Source organism: Propithecus coquereli, unplaced genomic scaffold (genome assembly GCF_000956105.1).
Source record: "Propithecus coquereli isolate 6110/MARCELLA unplaced genomic scaffold, Pcoq_1.0 Scaffold124, whole genome shotgun sequence".
In the NCBI taxonomy this organism is placed as follows: domain Eukaryota; kingdom Metazoa; phylum Chordata; class Mammalia; order Primates; family Indriidae; genus Propithecus; species Propithecus coquereli.
The window spans coordinates 2896337-2908160 of NW_012136525.1; the positions used below are offsets into that span (position 1 = coordinate 2896337).

At 48.4% G+C, this 11824-nt stretch overlaps 2 protein-coding genes across 7 annotated transcripts in view; both read left to right on the forward strand.

Annotated features, from left to right (window-relative positions):
- CHD4 (chromodomain helicase DNA binding protein 4) overlaps window positions 1-1495 on the forward strand; it is a 35532-nt gene extending 34037 nt beyond the window's left edge. For all 5 annotated transcript variants that reach the window (XM_012637853.1, XM_012637855.1, XM_012637857.1 and 2 more), the window contains 2 exons: window positions 529-692; window positions 874-1495. In XM_012637853.1, coding sequence (XP_012493307.1) covers window positions 529-692; window positions 874-891 — 182 coding nt within the window. In that variant the 3' untranslated portion in view covers window positions 892-1495. The remainder of the gene's footprint in view (window positions 1-528; window positions 693-873) is intronic.
- A 1263-nt stretch (window positions 1496-2758) lies between these two features.
- On the forward strand, window positions 2759-11515 carry NOP2 (NOP2 nucleolar protein). Of its 2 annotated transcripts, none has more exons than XM_012637858.1 (16): window positions 2759-2824; window positions 3051-3160; window positions 3909-3954; window positions 4101-4189; window positions 4390-4622; window positions 5723-5775; window positions 5893-6044; window positions 6143-6342; window positions 6490-6579; window positions 7653-7740; window positions 7817-7957; window positions 8439-8578; window positions 8734-8823; window positions 8961-9083; window positions 9205-9433; window positions 10769-11515. In XM_012637858.1, the coding sequence occupies exons 2-16, from the start codon at window positions 3055-3057 to the stop codon at window positions 11431-11433; spliced, it is 2445 nt and encodes an 814-aa protein (XP_012493312.1). In that variant the 5' UTR covers window positions 2759-2824; window positions 3051-3054; the 3' UTR covers window positions 11434-11515. The 2 variants fall into 2 exon arrangements, with proteins under 2 accessions (XP_012493312.1, XP_012493313.1); XM_012637859.1 differs by having other exon boundaries at window positions 3912-3954; window positions 10769-11433.
- The last annotated feature ends 309 nt before the right edge of the window (window positions 11516-11824 follow it).

Sequence of the window (11824 nt, forward strand, 5' to 3'; positions counted from 1 at the left end):
TACTCAGCAGCAAATTGGTTTCACTGATCAACACCTAAGTGCACATATAAGAATAACATTTATTGGGTGTCGGGCAGGTGGGGGGGGGAGGAGGGGATGGGTATATGCATACATAATGAGTGCAGTGCGTACCATCTGGGGGATGGACATGCTTGAAGCTCTGACTTGGGGTTGGGGGAAGGGCAACATACGTAACCCAAACATCTGTACCCCCATAATATGCTGAAATAAAAAAAAAATTACTTGATATAGTATCATATAGAAAAAAAAGTGGGGGAAATACAGACAATAGAGAGCAAAGGATAATGAGGGTCTTTAAAAAGCACAGATTTGTGGCCAGTTGGAACTAGAATATAAGGAATAGGAATTTGAGCACAGTGGAGGCTGGTCACGTGACTCAGTGACAAAAGGCAATAACACATCACAGTAACTTGGTCACTGAGAATCCATGGGGGAGGCTGGTCCACCAGGGTAGAAGGAGCTGTCGTGACTATCTCAGCTCACCACCTTTTTATTTCTCCTATGTAGTTCTGAAGCAGCTGGAAGAACTGCTGAGTGACATGAAAGCGGATGTGACTCGACTGCCAGCTACCATTGCCCGAATTCCCCCAGTTGCTGTGCGGTTACAGATGTCAGAGCGTAACATTCTCAGCCGCCTGGCAAACCGCGCACCCGAACCTGCCCCACAGCAGGTAGGGCCATTTCTTCTTTGTGCCAGCTCTTCCCACAGAACCACTGTGGAACTTGTAACTTTGCTCTGTCCCTAGGTTAACATACTGGGCAGGCAGGCTGTGTATCATTGAGTTCCCTTGGGATGGGGTAGATTCCTGTGGTCTGGAATTCTGACTTCCTTGGCTTTCTTTCCCTATATAGGTAGCCCAGCAACAGTGAAGATCCAGGTTGATGATACCACCTACACCGCTGAGCAGTGACCTTCCTCACTTTCTCTTGTCCCAGCTTCTCCCCTGGGGGCCTGAGAGACCCTCACCTTCCTTCTGCCCATCTTCCATGTTGTAAAGGAACAGCCCCCCGTGCACTGGGGGAGGGGAGAGGGTGAGGGGCAGTGGTGCCCTTCCTGCTGGAGAGACATGCAGCAGTAGCGCCGGCGCCATCTGCAGGGAGCTGGCGGGCTGGCCTTCTGGACCCTGGCTTCTTCCCACTGTAACATCTGTTACACACAAACTCTTGTGGGTTCCTGCCAGGCTTGAAGAAAATGATCTGAAATTCTTCCTCCTTTTGGTTTTATTTTGTTGGTTTATTTTGTCTTTTCTTTTCTCCTTTTTGGGGGGTATTCAGAGTGGGCTGGGCCCCTGGGCGAGACACAGCTACCTCTGTTGGCATCTTTTTAATACCAGGAACCCAGCGGCTCCAGCCACTGAGCGGCTAGAACGAAATAAAGTGGAAAAAAAAAAAAAAAGGAAAAAGAACCAAAAGCATAAAAAGCCACAGCAAATTTCTTGATGAAAACTGAAAATAAAAGTTTCCTTGTATTTTAGTGCTCTGGTTCAGTGTGGGTGTAGGCGCAGGTGCATGAGTGTGTAGGGCAGGAGCCCCGGGTCCTGTGTAATTGGAAACTAAGGCTACCTCACGTCCTGACAGTCCGCTGAAGAGTTGTGTCCTGTGTGCATGTGCCCATCGTGCACCCGACCAAGGATGACCACCCCCTGTGGAACAGGAGAGGCTGCAAAAGTGCCTGTGTCACCGCTTAATTAATGGTTCTATGACTTCGAGCAAGTTAACTTCTCTGGGCTGCAGACTTTGCACGTGTGAAATAAGACATCTACCTCACAGGGATATGAAGATAAACCACTTAAGTGCTTGGAACAGTTTTTTTTTTTTTTTTTTTTTTGAGACAGAGTCTCACTGTGTTGCCCGGGCTAGAGTGCTGTGGCGTCATCCTAGCTCACAGCAACCTCAAACTCCTGGGCTCAAGCGATCCTCCTGCCTCAGCCTCCTGAGTAGCTGGGACTACAGGCATGAGCCACCATGCCCGGCTAATTTTTTCTATATATTTTTAGTTGTCCAATTAACTTCTTTCTAATTTTAGTAGAGACGGGGTCTCGCTCTTGCTCAGGCTGGTTTCCAACTCCTGAGCTCAAACAATCCGCCCGCCTCGGCCTCCCAGAGAGCTAGGATTAGGCGTGAGCCACCGCGCCCGGCCCTTTGGAACAGTTTTTAACACCTATTAGACACTACCCTAGTATTAATTGGAAGGAAGGCTGGGTAGGTTTTTCTTGCTAAATTGTGCCAAACTGGGATGCAAGATGTCTCCCTCCTGACCTCCAGATGTGAACTTAGGCAAAGGGGAACCTTAACTGGCTGAGCAGGGGTGTGGCGTCAACAGGGAAGAGACTTTCCAATTCTAAGGGTTGGGAGTAGGAGGTAAGTGGCCTGGAGTTCCATGATCTTGAGGCTGCACCTAGGGCGGTGGATGCCAGGTGGGGGGCCCGCTGTCGTGCCCTGGTTGGCGGGGAGGGGCCGGCTTCTAGGCACCAGCTTTTCCGACTGAAACCGGCAGTGAGGCAAAAAGCCAACTCCTGAGAAAAGGGCGGTCAAGCCGAGAATGGTTGCGTTCCCATTTCTCCCTACATCCCCGGTGGTCACCCGCCGCCGGCCACGCGCGCGTTCCCAAGGCGACCGTAAGTTCCGGGTGCTGCGGCCGACGGGGCACAACCGGAAGAGGCGGGGCCACGAGGCGAAACTGCTCTGTGCGCCTGCGTGGAGCGTTTCCGTGGAGTGTGGCGTCCGGGTGGTAAACCGGGAGTGCACGTGGAGTGCTGCACTTCATACCGGGGGCCTGTCTCTGGCTTGAACCCACTTTCGGGTGGGTCTGGAGGAAGTCAGGGAACGAAGGGTGGCAGCGCTGACCCGGTCTGGGACGTAGGGAGAGGGGCGTGGTACCCGGGTCTCAGGGCGGGAGGGCGGCGTGGTCGGGCCTCCAGAACGCTGTCGGGGGTGCTGAGTCGAGGCCGCCCTTTCCCACTCTACGCTAAGTTTGCGTTCTGCCGTTGTTTTCCAACGCGCACTTCTCCCATTTTTCCTTTTCCCAGTACTATGGGGCGCAAGTTGGACCCTACAAAGAAGGAGAAGCGCGGGCCAGGCCGGAAGGCCCGGAAACAGAAGGGTGCCGAGACAGAACTCACCAGATTCCTGCCTGCAGGTGACGGTCAATTTTGGCCCCGTGATCCCCCAGCTTTTGCGCCATTCAGTATTGTAACTCCTTCCTTGCTTTAGTCTTTGTTTATTTTTTGTTTAAGTGGAATCTTATTTGTGAGTTATTAGGAAATAAGCATGAATGAAAAACACTCATTGTCAACAGCATTTAGAATTTAGGGGAAGATGCGACAGGGACAAATACCCATGCAAGGAGAGGCGTGGTTTAACATTAAGAGTTAAAAGGGAGAGGGATCCCGGGCATAACTTTAAAAGTTTATCTTAAGCTGGGTTTTGAAAGTTAGGTAAGAGTTTAGCAAGAGGAAGTTGGGCAGGGGACAAGACAGTCACTGAACTGCCTTTTGGAGGGATGGAAATGGGAAAGCTCAGATCTGGCTCTCACATGGTGAGTAGTCTGCCTGGAAGACTGGTGGGAGAGGACACTGGACAGGGAATGGGTGTTGGCATTGTATAAAAGATGCAGTTTGTTGAGATACTAGCAGGTCCTAGACAGTATACTGAACTTCTTGGGCATGTATCACTTCATCATCTTAGAGTTCTGTAAAGGAGGCACTGTTAAGGAAGGAGACGCTGAGTGGTGAAGTTAACTCGCGTACAGTTGTTAAATGGCAGGGCTGAGATTTAAATCTACTCCCTTTAATTAGCGTACTAATTCTCTTTTTGCTTTTATTTCCACTCCCATTTCTCTTTCTTTTTTCCCCATGACCTGTGCTACCTCTTTTTTTCCTTCATAGTAGGTGATGAAAATTCCAAGAGACTGTCTAGTCGTGCTCGAAAAAGGTAAATGTGGGTGTCAGATTAAATTGGTACTGCTCATTGTTAGCCACGTGGTTGGTGGAGAGGGCTAATTGTGGATTCATGTTTCCCTGTAATGGAAATGGCAGAGCCTGGAGTTATGTTCCTATTCCCTCGTCATATCTTTTCAGGGCAGCCAAGAGGAGGTTGGGCTCTACTGAAGCCCCTAAGAGATACAAGTCTCCTGGGACCAAACCTTTGCCTGGAAAGCTACCAAAAGGTCAGTGAAAATAGGAGCTGTGTGCTATATAAGGAGTAGGTCCTGGGTGGGGAAGAACTTGCTAAGCATTTTCGGAATGAAAGGAACATCCAAAAAGGCTATTTGGAGTGGTAGAAAATACAGGATTCGAGGGTGTGGGGTAGGGGAATGTGTGTCTGCCATTAGTCCAGATTTCTTCAAATCCTGAGGGATCTCTGCAGGAGCTGTCCAGACAACTGGTGAGAAGGGAGCCCAGTCCTTATTTAACGCTGCTCGAGGCAAGAAGCGCCCAGCACCAACCCGTGGCAATGATGAGGAAGAGGAGGAAGAAGACTCTGAAGAAGATGGTGTGGTGAACCAGGGGGCCTTCTGGGGCTCTGAGGACAGTGATGCTGATATGGTAGATGACTATGGAGCTGACTCTGACTCTCAGGATGAGGATGAAGATGAAGAGGTGAGATTCACCTCTCTAGATATTCAGAAAGGGATCCAGATTCTTCAGACTGTCCCTCAGTGACAAGGGTACGCCTGACTAGAGGAAAGGGATTTTAGTGCTCCATCATCATTTCCTACTGCCTTGCATCATCTCTCAACACACTTGCAAATTTGAAAGAGCTATAGGATAGAGCATTTTAAAAAGCTGGAATGCTCAGTGCTGGTGAGGATGTGGAAAAGTGGACACTTGTTGCTTTACTGATGGAAGTAGATATGCATACTTTTTTTTTTATAAAAGAGTTGTTATCTGAGAATGTTAAAAAGTTTCTTTTTGATCTAGTAATTCTCTGTTTAGGAAGATGACCCAAAGTGTAGGCAAAGATTTATTTACTGAGAAGTAAGAAGTTATTTATTACACAATTAGTATGAGGATATATTGGTAGAAAAATTCAGATAATAAGAACTCTATAGAATTAAAAGGGAAAGTCCCCAATTGCACCTGTTTCCCACACCCCCGCCCATCTACAGAGTTATTACCAGGTTTGCAGGCACCATGTGCGTCATTTTGCCAAAAAGTCTGGAAACGTTCAAAGTATTCAATATGCTTCATTAAATGTTTTCACGTATATGATGAGTTAACATTGGCCATTATGACTATGGAAATGCTTATGATCTAACTGTGAATTTTAAAAAACAAGTAACAAAAGTTGAAGATGGCTGGACCTGTAATGCCAGCTACTTAGGAAGCTAAAGCGGGAGGATCTTTTGAGCCCAAAGGTTCAAGGTTATAGTGAGCAGTGATTGTGCACTGCACTCCAGTCTGGACAACAGAGTGAGACCCTATGTCTATGATAAAAATATAAATAGTTGAAAATACCCTATAATTTGAACTATGTGAAAAATCCAGAGTAATATACAGAGTATTAATTCCTCACTCAGTTTCAACAATGATCAACATTATGCCAATCTTACATTCATTTCTTCAGCTTCCTTTTTTCCTTCTGAGAGCAAGTGTTAAATTAGTATTTAGCAAAAAAATAAAATAACAGGGGTAGAAGGTATTACATGGGGTGATAGAAGGTCAGGCTTGCATTACCAGCCCCGTGTCTCTCTCTCCAGTTGCTGCCCATTGAAAGAGCTGCTCGGAAGCAGAAGGCCCAGGAAGCTGCTGGGTGAGTTTGAGAAACTGTTAGAATGGAGAATAGGCAGCAGCTGGGATGGAGGAAGCTGAGGAAGGAGGAGGTGTCTGTTTTGGTCTGTGAATCATTCTGTTCCTGGACTCTTTCTAGGGGCCAGTGGAGTGAGGAGGAGACAGAGGAAGAGGAAGAAGCATCCCCTGAGTCAGGCTCCGCAAAGGAGGAGGAGACAGATGGGGGCCTGCAGATCAATGTGGATGAGGAGGAGCCATCTGTGCTGCCCTCTGTTGGGGAGATGGAGCAAGATATCCTTCTAGCGCAGAGTGAGGGGTAGGAGGAAGGTGCTTGGGAGAAGGATTTCCAGACCCTAGGACACCTTGAAACAGTTCCTTAACAGGCCCACATGCCCAGGCTCCAGACCTGCAAAGAGTTCACAAGCGGATCCAGGATATAGTGGGAGTTCTGAATGATTTTGGGACTCAGCGGGAGGAAGGTCGGTCCCGTTCTGAATATCTGAATCGGCTTAAGAAGGACCTGGCGATTTATTACTCCTATGGCGACTTCCTGCTTGGCAAGCTCATGGACCTCTTCCCTCTATCTGAGGTACTGGATTGCCAGCCTAAAATCTCTTTGCTTTATTTTCTCACTTTCCTACCTGGTGTAAGGAAGACATTTAGCCCCCTTGCTCTCTTCAGCAGACCCAGCTCCTTAGCAGCCTGACTTAATTCCCTGCTATCTTGCCCCCCGCAGCTGGTAGAGTTCTTGGAAGCTAATGAGGTGCCCCGGCCCATCACTCTCCGGACCAATACCTTGAAAACCCGCCGACGCGACCTTGCTCAGGTGAGAGATAGCTTTTGAGGTTTGCTTATCTCGGGGAAGTAGCAACTTTTGCTAACTCTGAGGATTCCCCTGTCCCACCCTAACTGGGTGGGGTCTTAGAACTAAGCATTTCTTGGGATGAACATGATCCCAGGAGGCAAATCTAGAGAGGCCTAGGCAGGCTGAGGGCCTAGGACCTCTGTCAAATGAGAAACTCATCCCTCCAATCTCTGCTCCCTTGCCTGAGGAAATTAGAGGAAGATCATTGACAAGTTGGGGAAACTGATTCCTGACCCCAGAAAAAGACACATGCACAATCAGTATTTTAAACTTGTTTCCGAGGGTTCAGGGACCCCAGGCTCCCTGTTCTAAAGTCAGTGGTATGATTCTGTATATTGTGTATCTCCTGGTGCGAAGACAATCCAATAGTTACGTTTAATGTGCTATAACCAATATCATTAAATTTTAGGATCGTGAGGAGGTTGAGCTTTTTGGAAAATCAGAGTCCATTTCCCGAAAATAAAATAATAGGAGGTGTCAGACTGGTCTATTGGGATGGATTCAGACCTTGAGTTAGGAGGCCGAGGTTAAGAAAAAGGGAATCATGGGATGGGATGGAATGGAACGGTGGGAGGGAGACAGACTGCGTAGTGCGTCTGTGGTGACTGTTCTGAGTAAGCACTCTAGGAGTCGTGGTGCCATGGACCTACCTGCTGGTGCTGGTATGACCACATTTTTGTGTCTTCATCTGTTTTGGGGTAATTATAAGGCTGGTGTTTTTTGTTGTTGGTTTTTTGTTTTTTGAGACAGGGTCTCTTTTTTGTTTTAGAGAGGAGGTCTTTCTCTGTCGTTCAGGCTGGAATGCAGTGGTGTCATCATAGCTCACTATAACCTCAAATTCCTGGGCTCAGACAATTTTCCAAGTAGCTGGGGCTACAGATGCGTGCTACCACTTCTGGTTAATTTTTCTATTTTTTGCGGAGACAAGATCTCACTATGTTGCCAAGGCTAGTCTCAAACTCCTGGCCTCAAGTGATCCTTCTGCCTTGGCCTGTCTGCAAGGTTTTTAAAATCTTTATCTGTCTCATCTTCAGGCACTAATCAATCGCGGGGTTAACCTGGATCCTCTGGGCAAGTGGTCAAAGACAGGACTAGTGGTATATGATTCTTCGGTGCCTATTGGTAAGCCTCCCTTGCCCAGTAGCCCTTCTGCCCCTTTGCTTGTTCTAGCGTGTCACACAGCAGTCCTCCTCCACAGGTGCTACCCCTGAGTACCTGGCTGGGCACTACATGCTGCAGGGAGCCTCCAGCATGTTGCCAGTCATGGCCTTGGCACCCCAGGAACATGAGCGGATCCTGGACATTTGTTGTGCCCCTGGAGGAAAGACCAGCTATATAGGTATGAGAAGGGCAGGCAGAGATGGGATTCATCTGGCTCTTGCTCTTGAAAGTAGTTGGGTTCGTCATCTGTAAAATAGGATAGTAATTGTGCTTGGGTTGGCCGTTATATTATGCTTGGGCTGTGAGAGTTGAAATAATGCATTTGGAAGTCTGTGGCATAGTGTTCAGCACATAATAAGCAACTGTAACTATTTTAAGTTGTTAGCACTTAAAAGAAGTAATTTAGTCATTAAATTCGGACCAGAAAGACATTCAGTGAAAATGGAAAAACCACATTAGTAGGCTTGCTGATGATCCTGGGGGGCCGGTGCATGCCGGATCAACCTGTGCAGGAGGCAGAGGGGAGTGGGGCTTGTTGGGAGTGAAGTGTGCTTTGAGGCGATGAGACTTCACTTGTGGATTCCTGGGCTGGAGGGTGGGTAGCAAGTGTGGAGGCATAGGAGCCAGCTGGTCAGCACTGTGGCCCACCTTCCCTTTAGCCCAGCTGATGAAGAACACAGGGGTGATCCTTGCCAACGATGCCAATGCTGAGCGGCTCAAGAGTGTTGTGGGCAACCTGCATCGGCTGGGAGTCACCAACACCATCATCAGTCACTGCGACGGGCGCCAGTTCCCGAAGGTGGGACTCCTCCCCTCGGTGTCTGTCTCTCCTGAGGCTTTTTCCAGTTTACTGTCTCCCTTCGTGACATCACAATGTTTAGACTTGCCCCTAGGAAATAAATAGTGTGCTGCAGATTGCAGAAAACATTTGATAAACCTACCCCTCTTCCCCAGGTGGTGGGGGGCTTTGACCGAGTGCTGCTGGATGCTCCCTGCAGTGGCACTGGGGTCATTTCCAAGGACCCAGCTGTGAAGACTAATAAGGTGAGGGGTCGAGGGGTGGGACCAGCTGAGAGGCCTTGGCTGGGTCTTGCAGAACTGGAAAGTGAGGTAGAGGAGTGCTCTGGGCAGTCAGTTGCTCACCTCTTTTCCCAACACCACTGGGCCTCTCTTCGGGACAGGATGAGAAGGACATCCTGCGCTGTGCTCACCTTCAGAAGGAGTTGCTCCTGAGTGCTATTGACTCTGTCAACGCCACCTCCAAGACAGGAGGCTACCTTGTCTACTGCACCTGTTCTGTCATGGTGAGGCCTCCGCCATGAAGGGCAGGGGGCACAGGACTGGGAGGCTTGTTGCCCCTGAGAGCTCCCTTTACCTCCAGCTCTGCTTTTTCCTCCCTTCTTTTTTGTCTTCCCACACATCTAGGTGGAAGAGAATGAGTGGGTGGTAGACTATGCCCTGAAAAAGAGGAATGTGCGGCTGGTGCCCACAGGCCTAGACTTTGGTCAGGAAGGTTTTACCCGCTTTAGGGAAAGGCGCTTCCACCCCTCTCTTCGCTCTACCCGACGCTTCTACCCTCATACCCACAATATGGATGGTTTCTTTATTGCCAAGTTCAAGAAATTCTCCAATTCTTTTCCCCAGCCCCAAACAGGTGAGTGGTCTGCTCTTTTCACTCTCCATTACCACCTTTGCTCTTTCTTACGGGGTGGGACTGCAGGGAGGGAAAGAATTGATCTTTCTCATGGGGTGTGACTGCTTCCATCACCCTAGCTTTTGCATGCTTGTATGAAAGATCCCTTTCATCCCAGCTAGAGTTGTTCTTGACCCCTGGACCACATTTGAGTGCAGTTAAAGTGTTCATATGGGCCAGGCATGGTGGCTTACACTTGTAATCCCAGCACTTTGGGAGGCTGAGGTGGGAGGATCACTTGAGGCTAGTAGTTCAAGACCAGCCTGGGCAACATAGTGAGACCTCATCTCTACAAAAAAGATTTAAAAAACAAAGTGCTCATAAGGCTGAGGGCCTTTTCCTTTATTCTACCAAGTAGCTGCAGCTGTTCAGCACTAAATGCATTCCAAATGTGGATTGTGGTTTCTTTTTCTTTTTGGCCCAGGGTTGACATATTGATAATATACCTCTGCTGTTCCAGCATTCTCAGCACTGGGTTGGAACAGAGCTCCACAGATCTATTGGTGTTTGCTGAGCCTCTCACAATAATTGCAGATCACTTTCTTAGCCATCTTGAGGAGTCTGGCCTGAATCTCAAGGGAAGGGTGGGGTTTTCGGAAACAAGCTTGAGAGCTCTGTATTCTGGGTTTAATTGGAAGAAAGAGAAAAGAGTTGCTCAGAATACAAACTGTGATTTAAGTTATTTTTTTCCTTTTTAAATGATGCCCTTACAAAAGTCACATTTGAATGATAATATACAACAAAAACTGTAAGAAATAGCAAAAGTTGCTGTAACTTGAACATATTTAATATGTCAGTCCCATTGATGTCTCACTAGGTTGTTCCTGGTTGTTGTGAATGTGCCTTCTAATTTTTCTGCATTTCATCAACATCTGTGTGTGTGTGGGGAGTTGGGGGGGAACTTCTCTGATTTAAAAAAAAAAGGGATGGAATAAATGAAGAAAAAAAAAAAGCCCAGTGCTTCAGATTTGTTCAGGAGACCCTGGGATTCAGTTCCCTCTTGTGTGTCTTGTTACCTGCTGTCCTCAAGGGAGTGCAGCTTCCTATAAAAAGCTTTTGGCCCAAGGATAGCCAGTGATCTCTTAATACAAAGTTCAAATAGGATTGAGTAAAGGCCAGGTGATATTAAGTAATAGGAATCTAGGTAATCTGCTCTTAGGCAGTGTCCTGGTTGTGTGGAATTGTTGGCCAAGAGGTGGCAATTCCCATATGTTAATAACCTCTACTTGTCTCTTCCACTAATGATTGGTGATGAGGCCCATTCTTCTCAAACCATCTGTTTAATTTTAACCCCAGGAAATTCTGCAACAGCCACCCCTACAAATACAGACTTGCCTGACCTGAAGGGTCAGGTCACCCCCAAGTCTAAGAACAGCAGCCAGCCAGCCAAGAAGGCCAAAGGGTCTACAAAGGCAAAGCAGCAGTTGCAGAAACAGCAGCATCCCAAGAAGGCCTTCCACAAGCTGAATGGCATCTCCAAAGGGGCAGACTCAGAATTGTCCACTGTACCTGCCGTCACAAAGGCCCAAGCTTCCTCCAAGCTCCAGGGGAGTAGTCGGCCAGCTAAAAAAGCTGAAGTGACTGGGAAACCAAAGGTGACTGGGAAGCTAAAGCAGCAATCACCTGAATTGCAGTCCTCCAAGAAAGTTGCCTTTGTGAAGCAGAATGCCCCTCCCAAGAGCATGGACACAGAAATGTCTGCTGTGCTATCCCTCTCCAAGACCCAGGCCACCCCGAAGCCTAAGGATCGTCATCAGCCCCTTGGGAAGGCCAAAGGGCCTGAGAAGGTAAAGCAGCAGTTGTCAGAGCAGCCTTTCAAGAGGGCTGCCTTCCAGAAACAGAATGGCACCCCAGAAGGGCCTCAGATTCCCACGGTGTCTCCGCTGAGTTCCAGCCGGCCCCCACCAGCAAAAAGGAGGAAATCTCAGTCCAGGGACAACAGCCAGCCACTGCTGTCGTAGATGGATGGTTGAAAACTAGACTGAGGTGGCTCACTGCTATTGTCACTGGGTTGGAACGCTTACCTCTGTGAGGATGGCTTCCCCGCTGTGCATACATGTGAAATGTAGTATACGTTTTACAACCTCTGGCCACTGAGTGTTTTTTGAGGGGACTGGGTACTTTGCTGCTTCAAGGGTAGAGGTGGGAAGGTGGGACTGGCATCCTCTGGAGAGGGAATGGTTGGATAATACTGAGAAATCAGGTCAGTTTTAGGCTCCTGTGATCCCTTGGTCTCCCCAGGAGAGGAGAGCCATGGAGTCAGAGGTAGGGTGTTTGGGGACAGGAGGGCGATGGGGTGGAGGGAAGACTGGCTTCCTGCCATCAGAACCCACGGGATGCTGGAGGTCCCGG